Here is a 17,562-nt window from a genome sequence, read left to right on the forward strand (position 1 = left end):
GGAAAACAACTGGTGGAATTTCTTGAGATTTGGAAGAGAGACAGGGAATCATACCCTAATGGAATCAATCTTGTCATGCTTTCTTTTTATATCAAAACTATTTTCCCTGTGAACACATCAGTCTGGAGGGGTTTCAAGAGTATTATCTATTTAAGAAAATCAATAAAGCCAACATGTCTTTAATTCAGTAGGTTGCCTTGTAATGCCCATGGGTTATGGAGCAATTCATATGAAATCCTGCAGTGTACACATTAATAGACCAAATAACCCCAAAATACGAACCCTGCCAACTTCGACCAGGTTGGTAACCATGACGATAGTCGCCGTGTTCTCCTGCCACACCATCCTCCAAAAGTCATAGACTGTCTCTTGCATGGGTCCTAAAAGCAGAGAGAGAGAGAAAGAGAGAGAGAGAGAGAGAAAATGCATCTATTATCCACAAATTACTTTCACAATCAATTTCTACGATTAAGTCAAATCTAAGAACATCAGGCAACTTGCCTTAACATGTAGTATTTGTATATTACAAATGTCAAACTGTGAAGGTCATTTCCTACTCTTAGAATATGCACTTTAAGGGACAACGTGACATTTGCCAAACTACTGAGGGTGCTCTTTCACCTAAGCTTCAGACTAGTGCAAGTTTCCATCAGTAAGCACAGTTGTATTTGAATGAGTGTTGACAGGTTTATATGCTTGTGTTTCCAATAAACTCCAAAACACCTTAATAAGGCCAACATGTTAGATGGGACCCGGCAATGAGTGAACAGCGAAAGGAATTAAAATCACACATTTAATTAATTCTAATTAGCATTGTTTTTAATCAACGGGCAAATTTCCGAAATGACTTTTGACAAGCTAATTAGCTCATGCAAATCTGTGTGTGCGTCCTCGAGTGCTGACGCGTTACCTCGGAGCCAAAGAAAATTGCATCGTGGAAAAAAAGAGTGTGTGTGTGTCTGTGTGTGTGTGTGTGTGTGTTTGGGAGTGGGGCACTTTACATATTCATAAACACACAAACAGCTGCATTACCCAACACTAGTGTTCTCCACAAGCTTGAGAACACTCTGCAAATGACTTTGCTTTCTCATTTGACTTTGGTTTTTGCATTAGAACTACAACAACAAAAACTAAAAACAGAAATAAGGAATTTTCTCATTATGTGGCCACAGTAGCCCATTCCATAACATGCCGTTTTTCATAAGGGCCTGTAATGTGGGTTGATGTGTTTCACATGCGGATAATTCATTTAATCAGTTAATTTGATCCAGCCTAGCAATATACACACGCCCCTTATCGCTCCAACCCATTTTTACTCTGTGTGAGAGTGTGTGTGTGTCCAAAAGTATTTATTCAGCATGTATTATCCTTTCCATAGGTGAAAATAAATCGCAAGGTTTTGTCTCTGTCTCTTCCCAAACACTCACATACAGACTGCAGAACAGTTTTGGAGGCAAGAATATGGGAGGAGTGACAGAAAAGGGCAAAACAGTAAACTGAGGTGGTGTAATTTGCTGCCACACTAAGAGTCTTAGTTCAGGCCTAAGAGAAGTCATGCTACCCCAATTAGATGGGTGCAACGTCCCTGGTGCACTGTAGGGGAAGAAAAAAAGGAGATCAACAAAAGCGGGCTGGACAGCTTGTCAGACAAGCACTCAGCCACTGAGGGAGGAATGCCTTTCATCGTTCCAGTGAGCTCTTCCGAACAGGGACTTTTGGGATTTAGTGTGGGAAAATAAAATATGGCTACTTCTTTCACTTCTTGCAGAAGAATGAGGAAGCTTGGGGAAAATGTGGACATATTGCCAATAATCAGCTGATTTATTTATTTAGGTCCTCTACCCCATCTAAAAGAAGACATTTTAAATGCATATCTATATTTTGGGACTCTGATGCCATGCTTTGAGAATGCTCGTGTGTTCCCATGAACATGAGGAAGCATTCATGTAACTGTGCTACAGTCTAACAGGGACCACAGCAGGGCTACCATCCCATTTAATTTCCTGTCCACTACACACCGGTCACAACACTGAGAATGTCACATATTCAAAGGGACATTAGTCTTTCAGGGGTTCACAACAATACTGAGGAGACACACTGGACACAGTCAAGTGTCTTTTGGAGTCAGTGGTGTTCCTGGGCATGAATACAGACAAACCGCCAAGCTCCAAATAAGCATTCAGTATATTCCTCTTTGATTTGTGTTACTTCAGAGCGTGTTACTTGTTAATGCTATTTTTTCCCTCTTGTGAAAGAGTTCTCTTTGAAAGTTGCCCTCTAATTGAAAACAGAAAGACAGAGAGAGAGAGAGAGAGAGAGAGAGAGAGAGAGAGAGAAGAGTAAGCTGAAGTATTCTCATATCATACCGTGACCTCAGAGTCTAACTGTGTCATCCTCCCAGTGAGAGAATCACACATGCTCTAAACTTCTGAACGAAGTTCCGTTCCATATGGGCATTACATAGTTTACATACTGTACTACCTGCATCTGCACTCTCATGACACCTCAAATTAGAGTATAAATGGAAAATATGCAGAGGGCAATGCACTCAAAATAGCTACACAGGGAGATGAGATTACTTTAACACACCTCCACTTTGACCTCTTGTAGAACCACTGCAAGGTCCTACAGTTCACTAGTTTAGACTGAGAGTTAGGATTAAGGGTTAAAGGATTAAGGGGTTAAGGGGAGTGTAAGGGAACTCATGTGGACAGGAACCCTATTGTTTAATAGGTTAGGAATCAGGCGAGGAGAGAGAGAGAGAGAGAGCGCGAGAGAGAGAGAGAAGGAAACAGAGAGAGAGAGAGAGAAAGGGTTTTCAGATATTGAGCTGTCTCTGAGGAAGGTGTCCCAGCAACGCTCTAAAGATCAGGTAATTATGCAACTCCCCGAGCCACTAAACCAGCTTGCAAGTCTATTAAAGGGAGTGATTGGTCCTGAGTTCTTTTCTCTGCCACGGTAGACTCAGTGCTGTGTGCCGCGGCCTGACGTGCAGAAACAAGGCCTCCAAGAGTTCTGCAACAATTAACTATCAATCAGACTGGCCCTCTGGGGGCCGGCCGTGAGGGTGTCTATTGGCCAGATTAACCCAGTAAGAAAATGCGCAGGGACGCAGCATGCAAGCAGCTAATCCATTAGTTTATTACTTACATACCCCCACCTCCTCCCTCCCTCCACCTCTTCACCGACACAAGGCTGATTAATTGTACTGAGACGCCACTTCAGCACAAACTCAGCACAAGCTCTAAGAAGTGTGTCTGTTTGTCTCTGTTTGTGTGTAAGTGTGTGTGTGTATGTGTGTGTAGGGGTGTGGGTGTTTGTTTCTCTCTGTTAGTGTGTGCGTGCGTGTGTGTGTGTGTGTGTCTGTCTGTCTGTCTCAGTGTGTGTGTGTGTGTGTGTGTGTGTGTGTCTGTCTGTCTCAGTGTGTGTGTCTGTCTGTGTGTGTGTGTTTCTCTCTGTTAGTGTGTGCGTGCGTGTGTCTGTCTGTTTCAGTGAGCGTGTGTGTGTGTGTGTGTGTGTGTGTGTGTGTGTGTGTGCGCGTGTGTGTGTACGCGTTTCAAATGAGGTGCACTGAACGATGAGAGTGCTTTACAAGTTATTTAGAGAAATAAAGTAGAAAGAAAGAAAGAAAGAAAGAAAAAAATGTTTCTGTTCTTACCTTGAGTAGCAATGTAGTGATTTGGTCGATGGTAACCCTGTCATTAAAAAGAGAGACATATTAAATTGATAGCAATTAGTGTAAAAATATCATAATTATGTTAGGGTTGAGTTGAAAGAGAGGCTAATTTCATCCATTTCTAATGCTGTGTTTGGCAAACAGCAGTTCACTGAGACAATGAGTTTTAAGTACTCAAATGAATAATTTGAGTTCCTATAACTCATATAGTGTTATTGTCTTTACGAATAACAGCCATGGGAGCTGAGGGCATGTTGGCACTTGTCTCTCTTCCTCAGCGAGGATAACGTTGACAATGGCAACAATCATAAAGTAAAACACGCTGGTTTCATAATGATAACAACAGCATTTTTTTCTCCTGTCATTGACATAAATTGGACCAATTATGCTTGAATTCCCAGCATAGAGACGTTAATTAACTGAGACAAATTTACACATCTGAGGAAGTTTAGACAAGCATACAAATACAACACAGACACAGACACAGACACACACACATACACACACACATACACCCAGAGGTTTAGACAACTTTAGCACACAAATGCAACACAAATACAGACACAGACACACACATATACACACAGGTTTAAACAACTTCAGCATGTAAATACAACACACACACACATACACACACACACACACACACACACAAAAACACACAAAAAGTTTTGCTATTCTTTCACTGCAGATTGTGGCATTTATTTCTGGGGATAGACCCAATCTCAGCGGGATTACGCTAATACCTTCATTTCGTTTGTTAAGCGTGGTGCGTCCTGGCGAGTCTGACGTGCTGAGAAAAGTAAAATTGGGAAGGGTGGGGTGGGGGTGGGGGGGTTCCCAAACCACACACAGCATTGTCTTCCTCACCTCATCCTGGGGTCTTATCTCTTTCGTATTTAATTTTACTCCTCTGTAATTAATGCTCAGCGCTGGAATGAAAAGACGCAAACAGAGGATGCAAACCTCTCCGGCTTTGATCCGTTCACTGCTCTTGCTTCTTAATGACTTTTTTATCCTCACACATCCCACCATCAAATTTGTTTAAGCTTCCACTGTAGGTAGTTTTTGAGCCCCTCCAGTAAGTCAATGGAGGAATGGGTCATAAAGGGTTAAATATAGTTTTAAAAAAATAACAGCCTTGAATGTTAGCATACCATCATGATTTATTTATGTACTCTATGGACTGGGGAGCTAGTAAACAGGTTTGTTACAGGCCTGTTGTTTTGTTACAGGTTTGTTGTCCTTATACAGGTTTGTTGTTTGTTACAGGTTTATTGTTCTGTCACAGGTTTGTTTTGTCACAGACTTGTTACTGATGTGAAGGGTGTGGTGGGAGGGGCATGGGGTTACATGGTGTCCAGTTTTGTATGCGAAATGGCAGCTCTGAATTGACTCAATTCAGGTAACTTAATTTCCCTTTCTTTCGTCCCTTTCAAGAAAAAACACAAACTCAAGGAACATCTTTTCAAGAGCCCAGCTGGTACCTCCTTCAGCTAAAGTATCCATTCTTCCAGAATCTTCCCTCTCTTTTAATAATTCTGGTTAAGGACTGCACTTGAACAGTACCATTCCAAGGCTGTTCCAGCAGGTTGAATGCGCTGTGTGGCAGGATGAAATCTTCAGTATGAATGAGAGTAGACGTTTATCTCTGAGAAGACATGGCGATGCTAACTCAGAGAGACAAGCAGATGCTGCGGAGCTCACGGTGCTACATAAACATAAGCACAGACACGGAGTTCACAGCACCACATAAACATGAGCACAGACGCGGAGCGCATCCGTGAAGAGTTCAGCGATGAAGTGCTGATATCATTATCGAGGTGTTTTGACGGGTGGTTCGTGCAGTATGTGTCATCGAGCTGCAATAAGCAATAGCGTCTGTAAACGATGCGTTTTTCTGTCAATGAAGTAAGGAGGCGATGGAAATAAAATCAGCCTGAATTCACAGGCAGCTTAACCCACCACACATCCTTACACAACACACACACACACACACACACACTTATACAACTGTTCAAGAAAACTTGTTTTCTTCTGATAATAGTGGAGGACAGTTTTCTCTGTAATTTTCTCCCAAGGTGCATGGTGAAAAATACACACTGGAGGGGAAAAAAGGATTTACAAATTTGCTTGATGCAAAAATGAAAAGTTAACGTGACAAAATATTATTTTTTCATCATTCCTGATCCCTGCTTAGAAGAGTGTGAGGCAACAGAAAAAAAAGCTAGAGTGGATAATTAACCCACACTCCCTCTTCTCCCTCTAGTTGACATGTATGTATTCCAGTCTGACAGTGATACCCCACTCGCCTAATCGTCCTTCATGACATTAAGTGCCCTAAACGTGCGTCGTTGCTCCCTGCACTAAGATCTGGGTTGGGTGAATAATTAAACGCATCTCATAGAGAAGGAGTTTGTTCTACCTGCTTGGAGCATATCTGAGTGCCTCTGAAGACTAATGTAAAGTGTCCTAATGACAGGCAGAGCTTTGTCTGCGCTAAAGGAGTGAGATGGTGTGGGAGGAGGAGGCTGATGATGATAAGTATTGCACGGGGGTGTGTTGGCGCATGTGGTTCCGTGCTAGTCTGTGTTGACGAGGGGCGTGAAAATAACGTTTACTCTGTCAACAGTTACCGCGGAAAAGAGTAAACATTGCCCCGACTCGCGGTCATCGGTTTCATGGCTAATGCTGGCTCCCCGGACATGGCTCCGTGACACTTAGCCATATCGTACACAACACCTCTCATGAAATATAACTGATCTTATAAAGAAACGTCCGACTTTCTTGTAAGCTTACAGCTTCTACATCAAAGAACTACCACAACGAGGTTCATAAAGAAGGACATTCTAAGTACTCTCCTGATTGGCTGGAGGAGGAAAAAAGGCAAGGAAGAAAAGTCCTCACCCAATAACATTTGAAGAGGAGTGTTGACAATTTCCATAGCAACTCGCGTCGCCGCTAAAATCGGCCACCATGATAAAGGAATGACTAAACAACGTTCTCTGAAGATAAAAGCCCTTCTCTCTACACAAAACGATTTTCATATGGTGCATAATAGTGCTTCACGGGACTGGTAGAATGCACCAGACATTCCAGGTGGAGCAGTGTGTGTGTTTACCTGAGACAGCATCTGTTTACACTGTAGAATTCATGCCTCTAAAGGTTGTTATCTGTTTATGTCTGGAGCCGAACATCAAAGACAAATCAGAAGATATTGTGTGTAGATCAAAAAAAAGGTGGCATAGGGTGAAAAGGGATATGGTGGGGTGTGAGCACCTTACCTCTTGATACACACACCCTGTTTCTTTATACATGCAAATACACACACCCTGTTTCTTTACACATGCAAAGACACACACCCTGTTTCTTTACACATGCAAAGACACACACCCTGTTTCTTTCCACATGCAAAGACACACGCCCTGTTTCTTTACACACACAAAAGACACACAGCCTGTTTCTTTACACATGCAAAGACACACACCCTGTTTCTTTACACATGCAAAGACACACACCCTGTTTCCTTACATACAGACACACACACCCTGTTTCTTTACACATGCAAAGACACACACCCTGTTTCCTTACACACACAAAGACACACACCCTGTTTCTTTACACATGCAAAGACACAGATCCTGTTTCTTTACACACAGACACACACACCCAGTTTCTTTACACACAAGAAGACACACACTATTTCTTTACACACATAAAGACACGCACCCTGTTTCTTTACACACAGACACACACACCCTGTTTCTTTACACACAGACACACACACCCTGTTTCTTTACACACATGAAGACACACACTCACTTTCTTTACACACACAAAGACATACACTCTGTTTCTTTACACACATAAAGACACACACCCTGTTTCTTTACACACATAAAGACACACACTCTGTTTCTTTACACACAAGAAGACACTCACTATTTCTTTACACACATAAAGACACACACACACAAACAAACATGCAATACATGTCGACCTTTATGTATAATCCTTGTTAAGTGTGAGTACTTACATCAACATAATTTGCATTAATGTAATCTGAGCTCTGCTCCCCCTCAAGGGCTTGGAGCCTGACACGAGAATGATCATCTGTAAAAAAAAGAAACAACAAAAAAAAAACAAATAAACAAAACGGAAAGCAGACAGTAAAGACAGTGTGATAAACAAATCCCTGAATCACTAACAGGAATTAAAAATAAAGTCAAAGTATAAAGTATTTATGAGTTACACAGAGAGCTTTGAATGTACTTGTTATGACTTGAATGTATTCTTAATGACTCTTAATGAACTCTTTATAAGTGTGTAGTGTGTGCATGTGTGTAGGTCAGTGTATGTGAATGTGTGATTATCTATTTATGCATATATGTGCATGTGTGTCTGAGTATTTGTCTGTGTGCAGGGCTGAATGAATGTGAGTATGCAACAGTGTGTTTGTGTGTGAATCCTGATTGTAAAATAACAGCGAAAACTCCCTCTCATAGCTAAATGTCTGTCAGTGTCTGTTTTGAAGTGAGCATCTGTCAATTACTCAGATGACAGCGCTGCTAATAGAAAACAATCTATTCACTCCTGTTTTTCTTTCTCATTTAACACAAGAGGATGCTAACATGATGTGAAGGATTTACACATAGTAATTATTTCAGCAGAAACCCCCCTCCTGTGGATTCATTTTGGCAAGAAACGCTTGCATGCCCAACATACCCCGCAGTTCCCTAGCCATTTGCTCATTTGCCTCCAAAAGGATGTTTTTTAAGCATCACTCAGTTGGCCACTCCCTGTTGGGCAGTAGTGTGGATGGTGAAAAGGATTGTGGGTACTTGGAGACAGACTCCAGGGGAGAGTGGGGGGTTGGAATGTTTAACCACGGCGCTCTGTCTAAAAGTGATGGGCCGAAAAATGATTCCACTTTGTCCAAACTAACATTCGTAATTGTCACTGACGTTATGCTAGCGAGCGTGTATGCAGACGCGTTTGTACATAGGTGTCATTTTGAGTGAAGATCTCAGCTCTGAGGCTACCCTTTCAAAGAGAGTGGAAATCTAATCAGAAGTATAATTACATATTCAGCTCTCTCACTGCAGATCAGCCCAGTGGAGTCACTAGCAGGGTAGCTTCATGCATCGCCACGCAAAACACAAAAGCAGGCGGATTTGCCACAGGGTCAATATAATTAACTCTACATACACGCAATGATATTGCCATAGCGATTCTTCATCCGGTTCTCATCTTTCTTCGCCGAGTCCCATGGCGCGGCCTGGCCTTCGAAGAAGCTCTGCAGAAAAAGAAAGAAAGAAAGAGAGAGAGAGCAAGAGGAAACCGTTAAAAAGCAAGGACACAAAATGAAAAACGAGAGGAAAAAAAAAAAAGTAAAAGGTGAAGTCACGGGTTGTCCTTTAAATGACAACCGAGTTGAGTTACAAAAATCCTTAACAGTCCGATGGAAAGAAAAAAAAAAGAGGAAATGGTGTTCGAATAACTAGATTCACATCATTATTAGACATCAAAGGACAGGCTTTTGGAACCATGGGAGCTGTGTCAGACAGTGAGGCTATTAGGACAACCTGCTAGTACACCGCTCTCTACACCACTCTCTCAGCACGGCACAGCACAGCCAGCAAACCAATGCACTGTCTCTCACACCGAGTCCTCTGAGGGGAGAATGGCCGGTGAAAATGAAAGAGTAGAAAGGAAAAGACAGCTCTTGAGAAAAAAAAAAGAAAAGGAAAGGAGAAAAAAGAAACCTACTCTACTCAACTAGCAACTCATGAAATATTAATCAGGTGTGAGGATATTTTGCCGTTCTGATCTGGTTGGCCACACAATTAGGAATAATTATGAAAATAAACTTCAGCAGAATGCCGTTTGGTGGTTTGGTGAAGAGAGTTGGTGGTGGTGATGGGGGGGAGGCACTCTCAGACTTGTCTGTTCATGATAACTTTGTGCTCTTGCCAGCTGCTTCATTCCCTCTGAACGACGAGCAGCGTGGAAGCATAAATAGAGCGTAATGATGCCTCATTATTTTGCGGTTGGACACACGGCTCTGGTGCCTCTGCCGTCGACACACAATTGATATGATTGCCTGTGATTGCTCACAACTGGAACCTCTCTCTCTCTTGGGGAAACGCTAACTTCCTCTCGAACGCCGTGATGACACAGAACTCATTTGAAGGACAAAACTGCCTTGATCAGATTCAGAGTGGTTAATAACACACCAATGACGTCGCCACAGCAACAACAACTGCAAAGAGCCAATAGGAGATGGATAGAAGTCACTAGTTATGCCTACTAAATGGATAAAATAAAGCAGACAAATATCTCGCACCTTTTGACTGCTGGGGTCTGAAGAAAAAGAAGAAGAAGAGGAAGAAGAAGAACAAGAAGAACAACAAGAAGAAAAAATATTTCCGAACTTTTTGCAAAGAACTTTGAAGCCTTTGAGAAGCCTGACTGGGCATTTACCCGCAACAGGAAGAAGTCTTATTCATTTATTTATTTATTTATTTATTTATTTATTTATTCATAACCTAGTGTACTTATTCAGTTTTTTTAAATGCAAACTAAACCTCCCCAGAATTGCAGAGAACAAACACAAACAAATGGGATTAAAAGAGGAGTCTTATCACGCGACCTTTTCCCCATCCACACCACAGCTCCAGGTCCCTCATAAAACTGCCCAGCGAGGGAGGCTTTGAAGGGCATCTGTATTTAATGCAGATTACTTTTTCCCATCCCGCACATCCAAACTGGCAGCACAGAGACATAAAAGGTGGTTTAACACATATTGACAACACTGGGATGACTCTGCTGCCTTGCTGTGGGGTTATTTTTTTTTCTTTTCCTTTCTCCTTCTTCTCCTCTTTTCCGTGACTCAGTTTAGATTTTCAAAGCGGAGTTGAGTTGTTATTCAACACAGGCTTGTGTCTTTCAAGACAGCTGTCCTTTCATGCCATGTGAGTGACAGCAAGCTGACGTGCTGGGAGCCAGTGGATGGGAGAGAAGCGAGTGATGAGCACCTTTCAGACGATTTAGAGCATCTCGCTCCGTTTAATGAAATGCTGGGTCCGGCGTGGGACTGTGGCGCGGGGAAGAATAATGAGAGCGACAGTCAAATCGGCTTTAGACATGTGTCAAACATCCCAGCCAGCCGTGTCAGCCAAAACAAAAATCAGAAGATATTCACCATATTCAACACAGTTACGAGCAAAGGTTTAAACAAACAGATCATGGAACACGAAAGCTTCAGTTTCTGTCAAAACAGATCCTGACACTAGAGGTTCCGCTAAGACAAGTTCCTTCTGGAGGTTCTGCATATGCTTATGGAGAATTCTAAAATAGCACAAACATGAAACCGAAAAATGGAAACATTTTCGAACACAAAACTGTGGGATAAACATTAGCTGGCGCCACCAAAACAAGACAGAATAATCATTATCGGCCTACGCTTGATGGAAAAACAATCTTTTTCCCCCCTCCCTTTGCAGTACAAATGCACTGTTGAATTATTAAGCTACACCGTAGCCTTGCAGTAGACTGAAACAGAATGAAGAGTAAAATGGCCGGGAGGCAGCCCTAGGCTCTAGGCCTGTCCCTGAAGGCCCCTAACTGCTATTGGCTGGGCCTCAAAACCTCAACCAATGGGCTCGCACGTGATTGGAGAAGATAAACTAATGAGACAGAGACGTCGACTTTATAGTACATGTAACTTTCTTTTGATTTCTTTTCATTTTCTTTTTTGGTTGCTTTTTTCTTACCCAGATTTCAAGATGTTCCTCTCACCAAATATTGCTATGTGAGGAATTAGCAAATCTCTGTCAAAGAGCCAAATCAAACAAAATGTGAACAAACATCTTCAATTTCATCACCAGGAGAGCTCAAAGAGCTAAAAATGTTCAGGTTTTCACTCAGGTATGACAGCCAGGCCTTTGATTTCCAGAGCCCTGGTGTTTTGTTTTTGTTTTTTCCCCTTGTCTGTGACAACAAGGAGGATGACTTTAGACCCAAACAGCAGCCTCAAAAAAAAAAAAAGAAAGAAAAAAAAGAAAAAGGGCCTATGTAGTCTGAGCAGCTGCCTCAGTCAGCACATAGAAACAGCGTCAACACAATCACGAACAGAAATAAGGAGAGTCATTCTGGCTTTTTGATTTGATGTTCCAAGATGCACCACATGAGCTGAGGGAAGGAAACTGTCGTTAGTGGCATGAAAAATATTTCTCTGATCTGGTATGAAGAGCTGGCATGCTGGTCAGTGGCAGGTTAAGGGAGAGTGCTCAGGAAAGGAATGATGACAGTGTGTGGGTAACAGCAAAAGCCATTCTCAGCAAGGCACGGAATGACATTAAGGTCACAGGATGGATGGATGGTGAAGATGGCGACCCTCTTTGGCTTAGCCTGTCCTCACTGGCCTACAGTAAACTCTCTGTGTCTATGGGGTGTCTGTGCTTCCTGTCTAAACACAATCAGGGGGCTGTTTCATTTTTTTTTTTTTTCATTTTTGAATAGATAGATGTTTAGAAGCAGACTCAAACATACACCAAGCATGACCTGCAACAGGATCAGTTATGTGTTACTCTGCTGTGTATATGTCTGCAAACATTTTTAATTAAACGAGCTGGGCCTCAGGTCTTTTCTGTTTGGTCCTGTGAAAAATAAAAATAAAAACTCTATTCACTGTTCTTTGACTTAAGCTCAGTGAATATGACTTCGTCTGAGGTGAGAGACATTTCACATGTCGAATAGACTCATTTTTTTTTTTTGATCATCTGATCTTCTCTGTGGTAATGGTTATCAGAGATTAAGATCAGAGCAGATGGAGCAATATCCTGTGACTGGCCAGTTTGACCGATTCACTTATCATCTGACTGAGTGACTGATTGATTGAGAAGGACATTTCCATGGCAACAATTAGACCTACAGTGAATGACAAGTCACTGGACAGTTCTAAGCTAGCAGGATCTACAGAAGGATCATGTGCTGCTACAGACAGGCATCTACAACATCTTACAGTTAGACCAAAAATAACTGCTTACCTCGTTTATCTTTTCCAAAGTTAATGTATGGAATAACAAGAAGCATGGATCGGGGGGGAAAGATAAATTAGAGTTTTAGTGCTCAGCTTGGGTCCATGTCATCTCTCATAAAAAAAAAAAAAAAAAAAAAAAAAATATATATATATATATATATATATATATATATATATATATATATATATATCACTGATCTAGGACATGTTAGGAACAGACAGCAATGGAATGCATACTGCAGTAAGCCACTATTTTCAGCTAGAAAAATGGAAAAATACAAATAAAGGGAAAAGAAAAAGAAAAGTAACAGTTAGAACAAGCACTTTCCGAGGAAAAAAAAACGAGGGAGGGAGGGGAGTGGATGCATCGGTTATTCTGCACACTGTGTATATTTTTATTTTATTCTTTTATTTATTTTTCTTTTCTTTTTTTTTAAAACCGAGAATATTATTGCTCTGCAGCAGCCTAAGCCCTAAAAATCTTTATCCATAATGAATTGAGCCCTCAGGGTAGCCGTGGAACAGCAGGGCCCAGGCCTGACTGAACAGGGCGATTTCAGCTGAAATATTTATTTAAACCTGGTTGTTGTTTAAGGCCAAAACAGTAGGGGGAAAGAGAGGGGAACAGAATGGGAATGGACAGTATTTGTGGATCCCTTTTTTTTTTTTTTACTTTACAGGTAAAGAAGTTCAGAACATGCACAGGATAAGAGGACACTGTATCCACATGGATGGAAGAAAGTGCTACATGCAAGCACACACACACTCACGCATTCACACACACACACACACACACACACGCACACACAACTAATACACAAAGGTGCACATGCAAACATACAAACCCAGGTGCGCACGCACTATATACAAACCCACACACACACAAACACTGCCTTGATAGAGAGAGTGATGGAGAGTGAAGCAGAGAAGCTGTTTGTTTAATGAGAGGACATCTGTCCTCAGACTGGAGAGCTGAGTGAATTTTCCATTTTCTCACTTGATCTTAGCCATTAACAAACAGTCTTGTCTGCTGAATCCCCCCTGTACTATTGCCTGTGTGTGTGTGTGTGTGTGTGAGTGTGTGTGTGTGTGTGTGTGTGTGTGTGTATGACTTAAAGCCTTTCAGATTTAGTGGCTAATTTTCACACCAGGCTGGCTTAGGGGTTGCTAGGTAGTTAAATAGTTCCTGTCTACAGGGCTTTGGGATCTGAGTAGAGCGACATGCAGTAAACAAACCACAGGGACAATGAACCCAGAGCTGGAGCAGGTTAGCAATGACATAAGCATTGAGTGCAAGGACACAAAATGATGCTTTTGCATATTAACAGCTCATGAAAATCCATTAATGCTAAAAAAACCCCAACATATTTATGAGCAAACATCATGCATTAACACAACTTAATCAGAGAGATAGGGAAACAGGGCGGCTGGGGAGATGAAAAGGGACTGAAACACTAAATGGAAAAAAAAAAAAATGGAAAAAAAGAAATAGACTTATTACGAGGAGAGAGCAAAACCATAAAATGTGGGAAGGAAAGAAAGAAATAAAAGAAGGAAAGAAAGAAAGAAAAAAAGAAAGAAAGACAGCAAGGAGGAAAGGAAGGAAGGAAGAGAGAGAACAAAAGGAAACAAACGAAAGAAAGAAAGAAAGAAAGAAAGAAAGAAAGAAAGAAAGAAAGAAAGAAAGAAAGAAAGAAAGAAAAAGCTGTTTAGTGAGAGTGAGAGAGGTGACATGGGCTGGATGTGTGGAGTGAACAGGGGGATAGGCTGATAGTCAGACAGCTGCTGCTGTGGTGGTGCTGGATGGTGGTGATGATGCTGGACTCCCTGTCTCACCTCATACTCCTCTTTGAAGCCGTAGCCCTCGGCACACTTCATCTGAGTGATGTGCTGTAGCAGGTCAGCCACGCGGATGGCCGGGTGGAGCTGGCCTGTCTGGTAGGGCACGTCCACCGTCTCCCTCTTCTTATAGGAGTGACTGTGTGACTGCACCAAGCTGCTGGTGTCACTGGTCATCGTGTGGTTCTCATCTATGAAACGAGAGAGAGGGGGAGAGAAGGGGGGGGGCGGCGGGGCACAAGAGGGGGGAGAACAGGGGCTCTGTCAGGCCTGGAGCAGCAAAAATGCCAAAGAGCATCACAGTGAAAAATCTGACAACCCATGAAAAAGAAAATGGATGAAGAACATAGGGTTACAGTAGAGTTAAAAACATGGGAAAAAACGTGAGGAAATGGGCATTCATGTCTCAAGGCTAGATTGTTTTACTGTAATACAGTGTGTTAGCAAATAGCAGCATGTTTTTTTTGTTTTGTTTTGTTTTTTTTTAAATACGATTCCACACATTTGCAACATAAAGGTGCACAAGAGTTAACTGATGCAGAGTGAAAGACTATTTCTATTGTTATAATAAGCCTCTGTTCTGATACTCTACCTGGCAGCTAAATTCTCTACAGAAACTCACTATCCATAGAGTTCGATCAATGGCAAAAGAAAAAAAAAGAAAAGAAAAGAAACAAAAAACAGAGGTCGCACATATGATGAAATGGCTCACATCGCGGGTGGCTGACTGCATCGTGAATGGGAGGAGGTTACCGTGGCTACGAATGGCAGATGTTGGATGGACCACCTTCACAACAAAGTGTTTGTTTGTGTGTTCAGAGGAGGAGGGTTTTGGGGGGTGGTGGTGAAACAGGGTGTGGAGGAGAGGGGGTGAGCTGGAAATGTCACATCGTCCACATACGCATGAAGAAGGGCGCAGTATGGGTGACACACGGCCATGCTAGCTAATGGCAGCACAGGTGGACAAGGGGATAGGCCGAGATGCTACACAGAGGCCATGCGAGGTTTGGACACAGTTTGAAGGGAGCAAGTTGTCAACCCTCTGGCATGACTCACCACACACATCTCCACCCCCGAAAAAAAAAAGAAAAGAAAAAACAAAAAGCAAAAAACAAAAAAAAAAACCCAAAAAAACAAAAACAAAAAAAAGAAGGATAAAATAAATACCACAGGGGAGATTGGCAACTTACCATTAATTGGCACTTTTTAAGAGGGTACATAACAGGTTAAATGTTGAAGAAAGGAGAAGAGAAAGGAAACAGGGTATAAGCAACAAGATAGTTTAGCAAGAGCACCTGCACAAGTTTTGAATTCTGGTCATTTAGAGACTGTTTCTGTCAGAAGACAATCGCCTGACTACACTGGCACTCTGGCATTTCACTTCTGGAATGTGTTAGTTATTGTGTAGACCTAATGTAACCAATAGCAACAGAGTTGATAAATTTACAGTCTTAACATCTCTATAAAGCATTTGACATAAGAGGCCAAATCAATGTCTGCAACTCAGGAAATAAAAAAAGGAAAAGAAAATGAAAAAGGAAAACTTTTCTGTGAAGGCATCTATCAAAGACTAACCTAATGTACTTTTAGCCTCACTAGTAAAAATTGGATTACTGGTCCATTCTCACTGGAGATCCGATATTTAAAAAAATATTTGATAAAGACACCAGGAATGGTCTTAATTGTATCCATCAATGAGTCAATGTAAATGTTTATATTAATATGGCCATTGATAGCCCAAGTCTAAACTACGCATTTACGTATGAACTGAAATGTATGTATTTACATACAAAAAGTTTAGAGAAAAAACATGCTAGCTGGGCTCTTGTATCTTAATTTATGAAATTCTTTCTCATTCAAAATCACAGTCAGTAGAACTGTAGTGTCTGCATGCATGCACTGCCATTAGCAGTCGTTTTGGAAATAATAACCACGGCCTGTGAGCGACTGCTTGTTGTCTTTTTCGGTTTTTGTTTGTTTTTCGTCTCTCTGTTTTAACTGCGACACACTGTCACCCCCCTCATCCAGTCCACATTGTTCTGTCCATGCACATGAGCAGTCATAGACATACGTGACGTCACACGCACGACACGGAATGCGGATGGGATGGGGTGAAGCCAACCTCAGCTCAGGGAAAAAATTAAAAAAAAAATAAAAAACAAAAAACGAAAACAAAAAAATAACCCTCATCTTACATAGAAGAGAAAAGCAGGCAGGTATGGAGGTGAGAAAGCCATCATCAGTTTACAAAACAAATCTGACACTTTCTTCCCTTTTGTCTGTCTGTCTGTCTCTCTCTCTCAAACTCATCACATAATTTATTGTAACTACACATGGTTTGCATAAGGTAAGTGGGTAGGTATTGTAAAACGAGAAAGAAAGTAAAAAAAAGAAGAATATTTGTCTCACCTAAGATAGCAGTTGGAACAAAAGGATCTGCCCATAGCCCAAAAGCAGTGCAGAATTGGCAGTTTACAAAGAAGAGAGAACACGCAAGTGAGTTTAAAGCCCTGCCCACATTGTTTCAAAAGGCAACCATTTAGCAGAACAGAACAAGTTAGCATAGCAGATAGTTATAGAGAAAAACCTGTCTAGTCCAATTGGAAGAATTACACAGATATTGCGAAGTCAATGAGATATATGTAATTTAATCTTATATCTAAAATGTGTGGTAACAGATCATGTATATCAACATTTGGATGTGTTTTTAAAAATAGAAAAGAAAAAAAAAAACGAACATTTCTCAATTACATGAGTGTCTATGCTAAATCAAGTATATCCTGTTAGCTAAAGCCCGAGCACAAAGCAACAACAAAACAGCATCAAGCGGCGTTCAGACTCAGTTAATCCAAGCACAGAGGAGTCAAGGCATAGTGCTGAAATGTTTATCCTGACAGCGTTAAGAGAGGAGAACAGTTAACACCACACAGGCGAGACAGCACTTCCTGAACACAGTGCATGAGGGTCAGCGTTAAGGTTACCTGGGTAGTAGGAGTTGGGCACG

General features: G+C 41.5%; 1 protein-coding gene across 1 annotated transcript in view; it reads right to left on the minus strand.

Moving 5' to 3' along the window:
• LOC115806363 (receptor-type tyrosine-protein phosphatase mu-like) overlaps nucleotides 1–17,562 on the minus strand; it is a 141,980-nt gene that overhangs the window by 13,028 nt on the left and 111,390 nt on the right. Inside the window, exons 16-20 of the mRNA XM_030767037.1 lie at nucleotides 14,556–14,749; nucleotides 8,885–8,972; nucleotides 7,713–7,789; nucleotides 3,659–3,695; nucleotides 283–380 (exon numbers count right to left, since the gene is read on the minus strand). Of these exons, the coding sequence (XP_030622897.1) occupies nucleotides 283–380; nucleotides 3,659–3,695; nucleotides 7,713–7,789; nucleotides 8,885–8,972; nucleotides 14,556–14,749 (494 nt within the window). The remainder of the gene's footprint in view (nucleotides 1–282; nucleotides 381–3,658; nucleotides 3,696–7,712; nucleotides 7,790–8,884; nucleotides 8,973–14,555; nucleotides 14,750–17,562) is intronic.

Source organism: Chanos chanos, chromosome 3 (assembly GCF_902362185.1).
Source record: "Chanos chanos chromosome 3, fChaCha1.1, whole genome shotgun sequence".
Classification (NCBI taxonomy): Eukaryota; Metazoa; Chordata; class Actinopteri; order Gonorynchiformes; family Chanidae; genus Chanos; species Chanos chanos.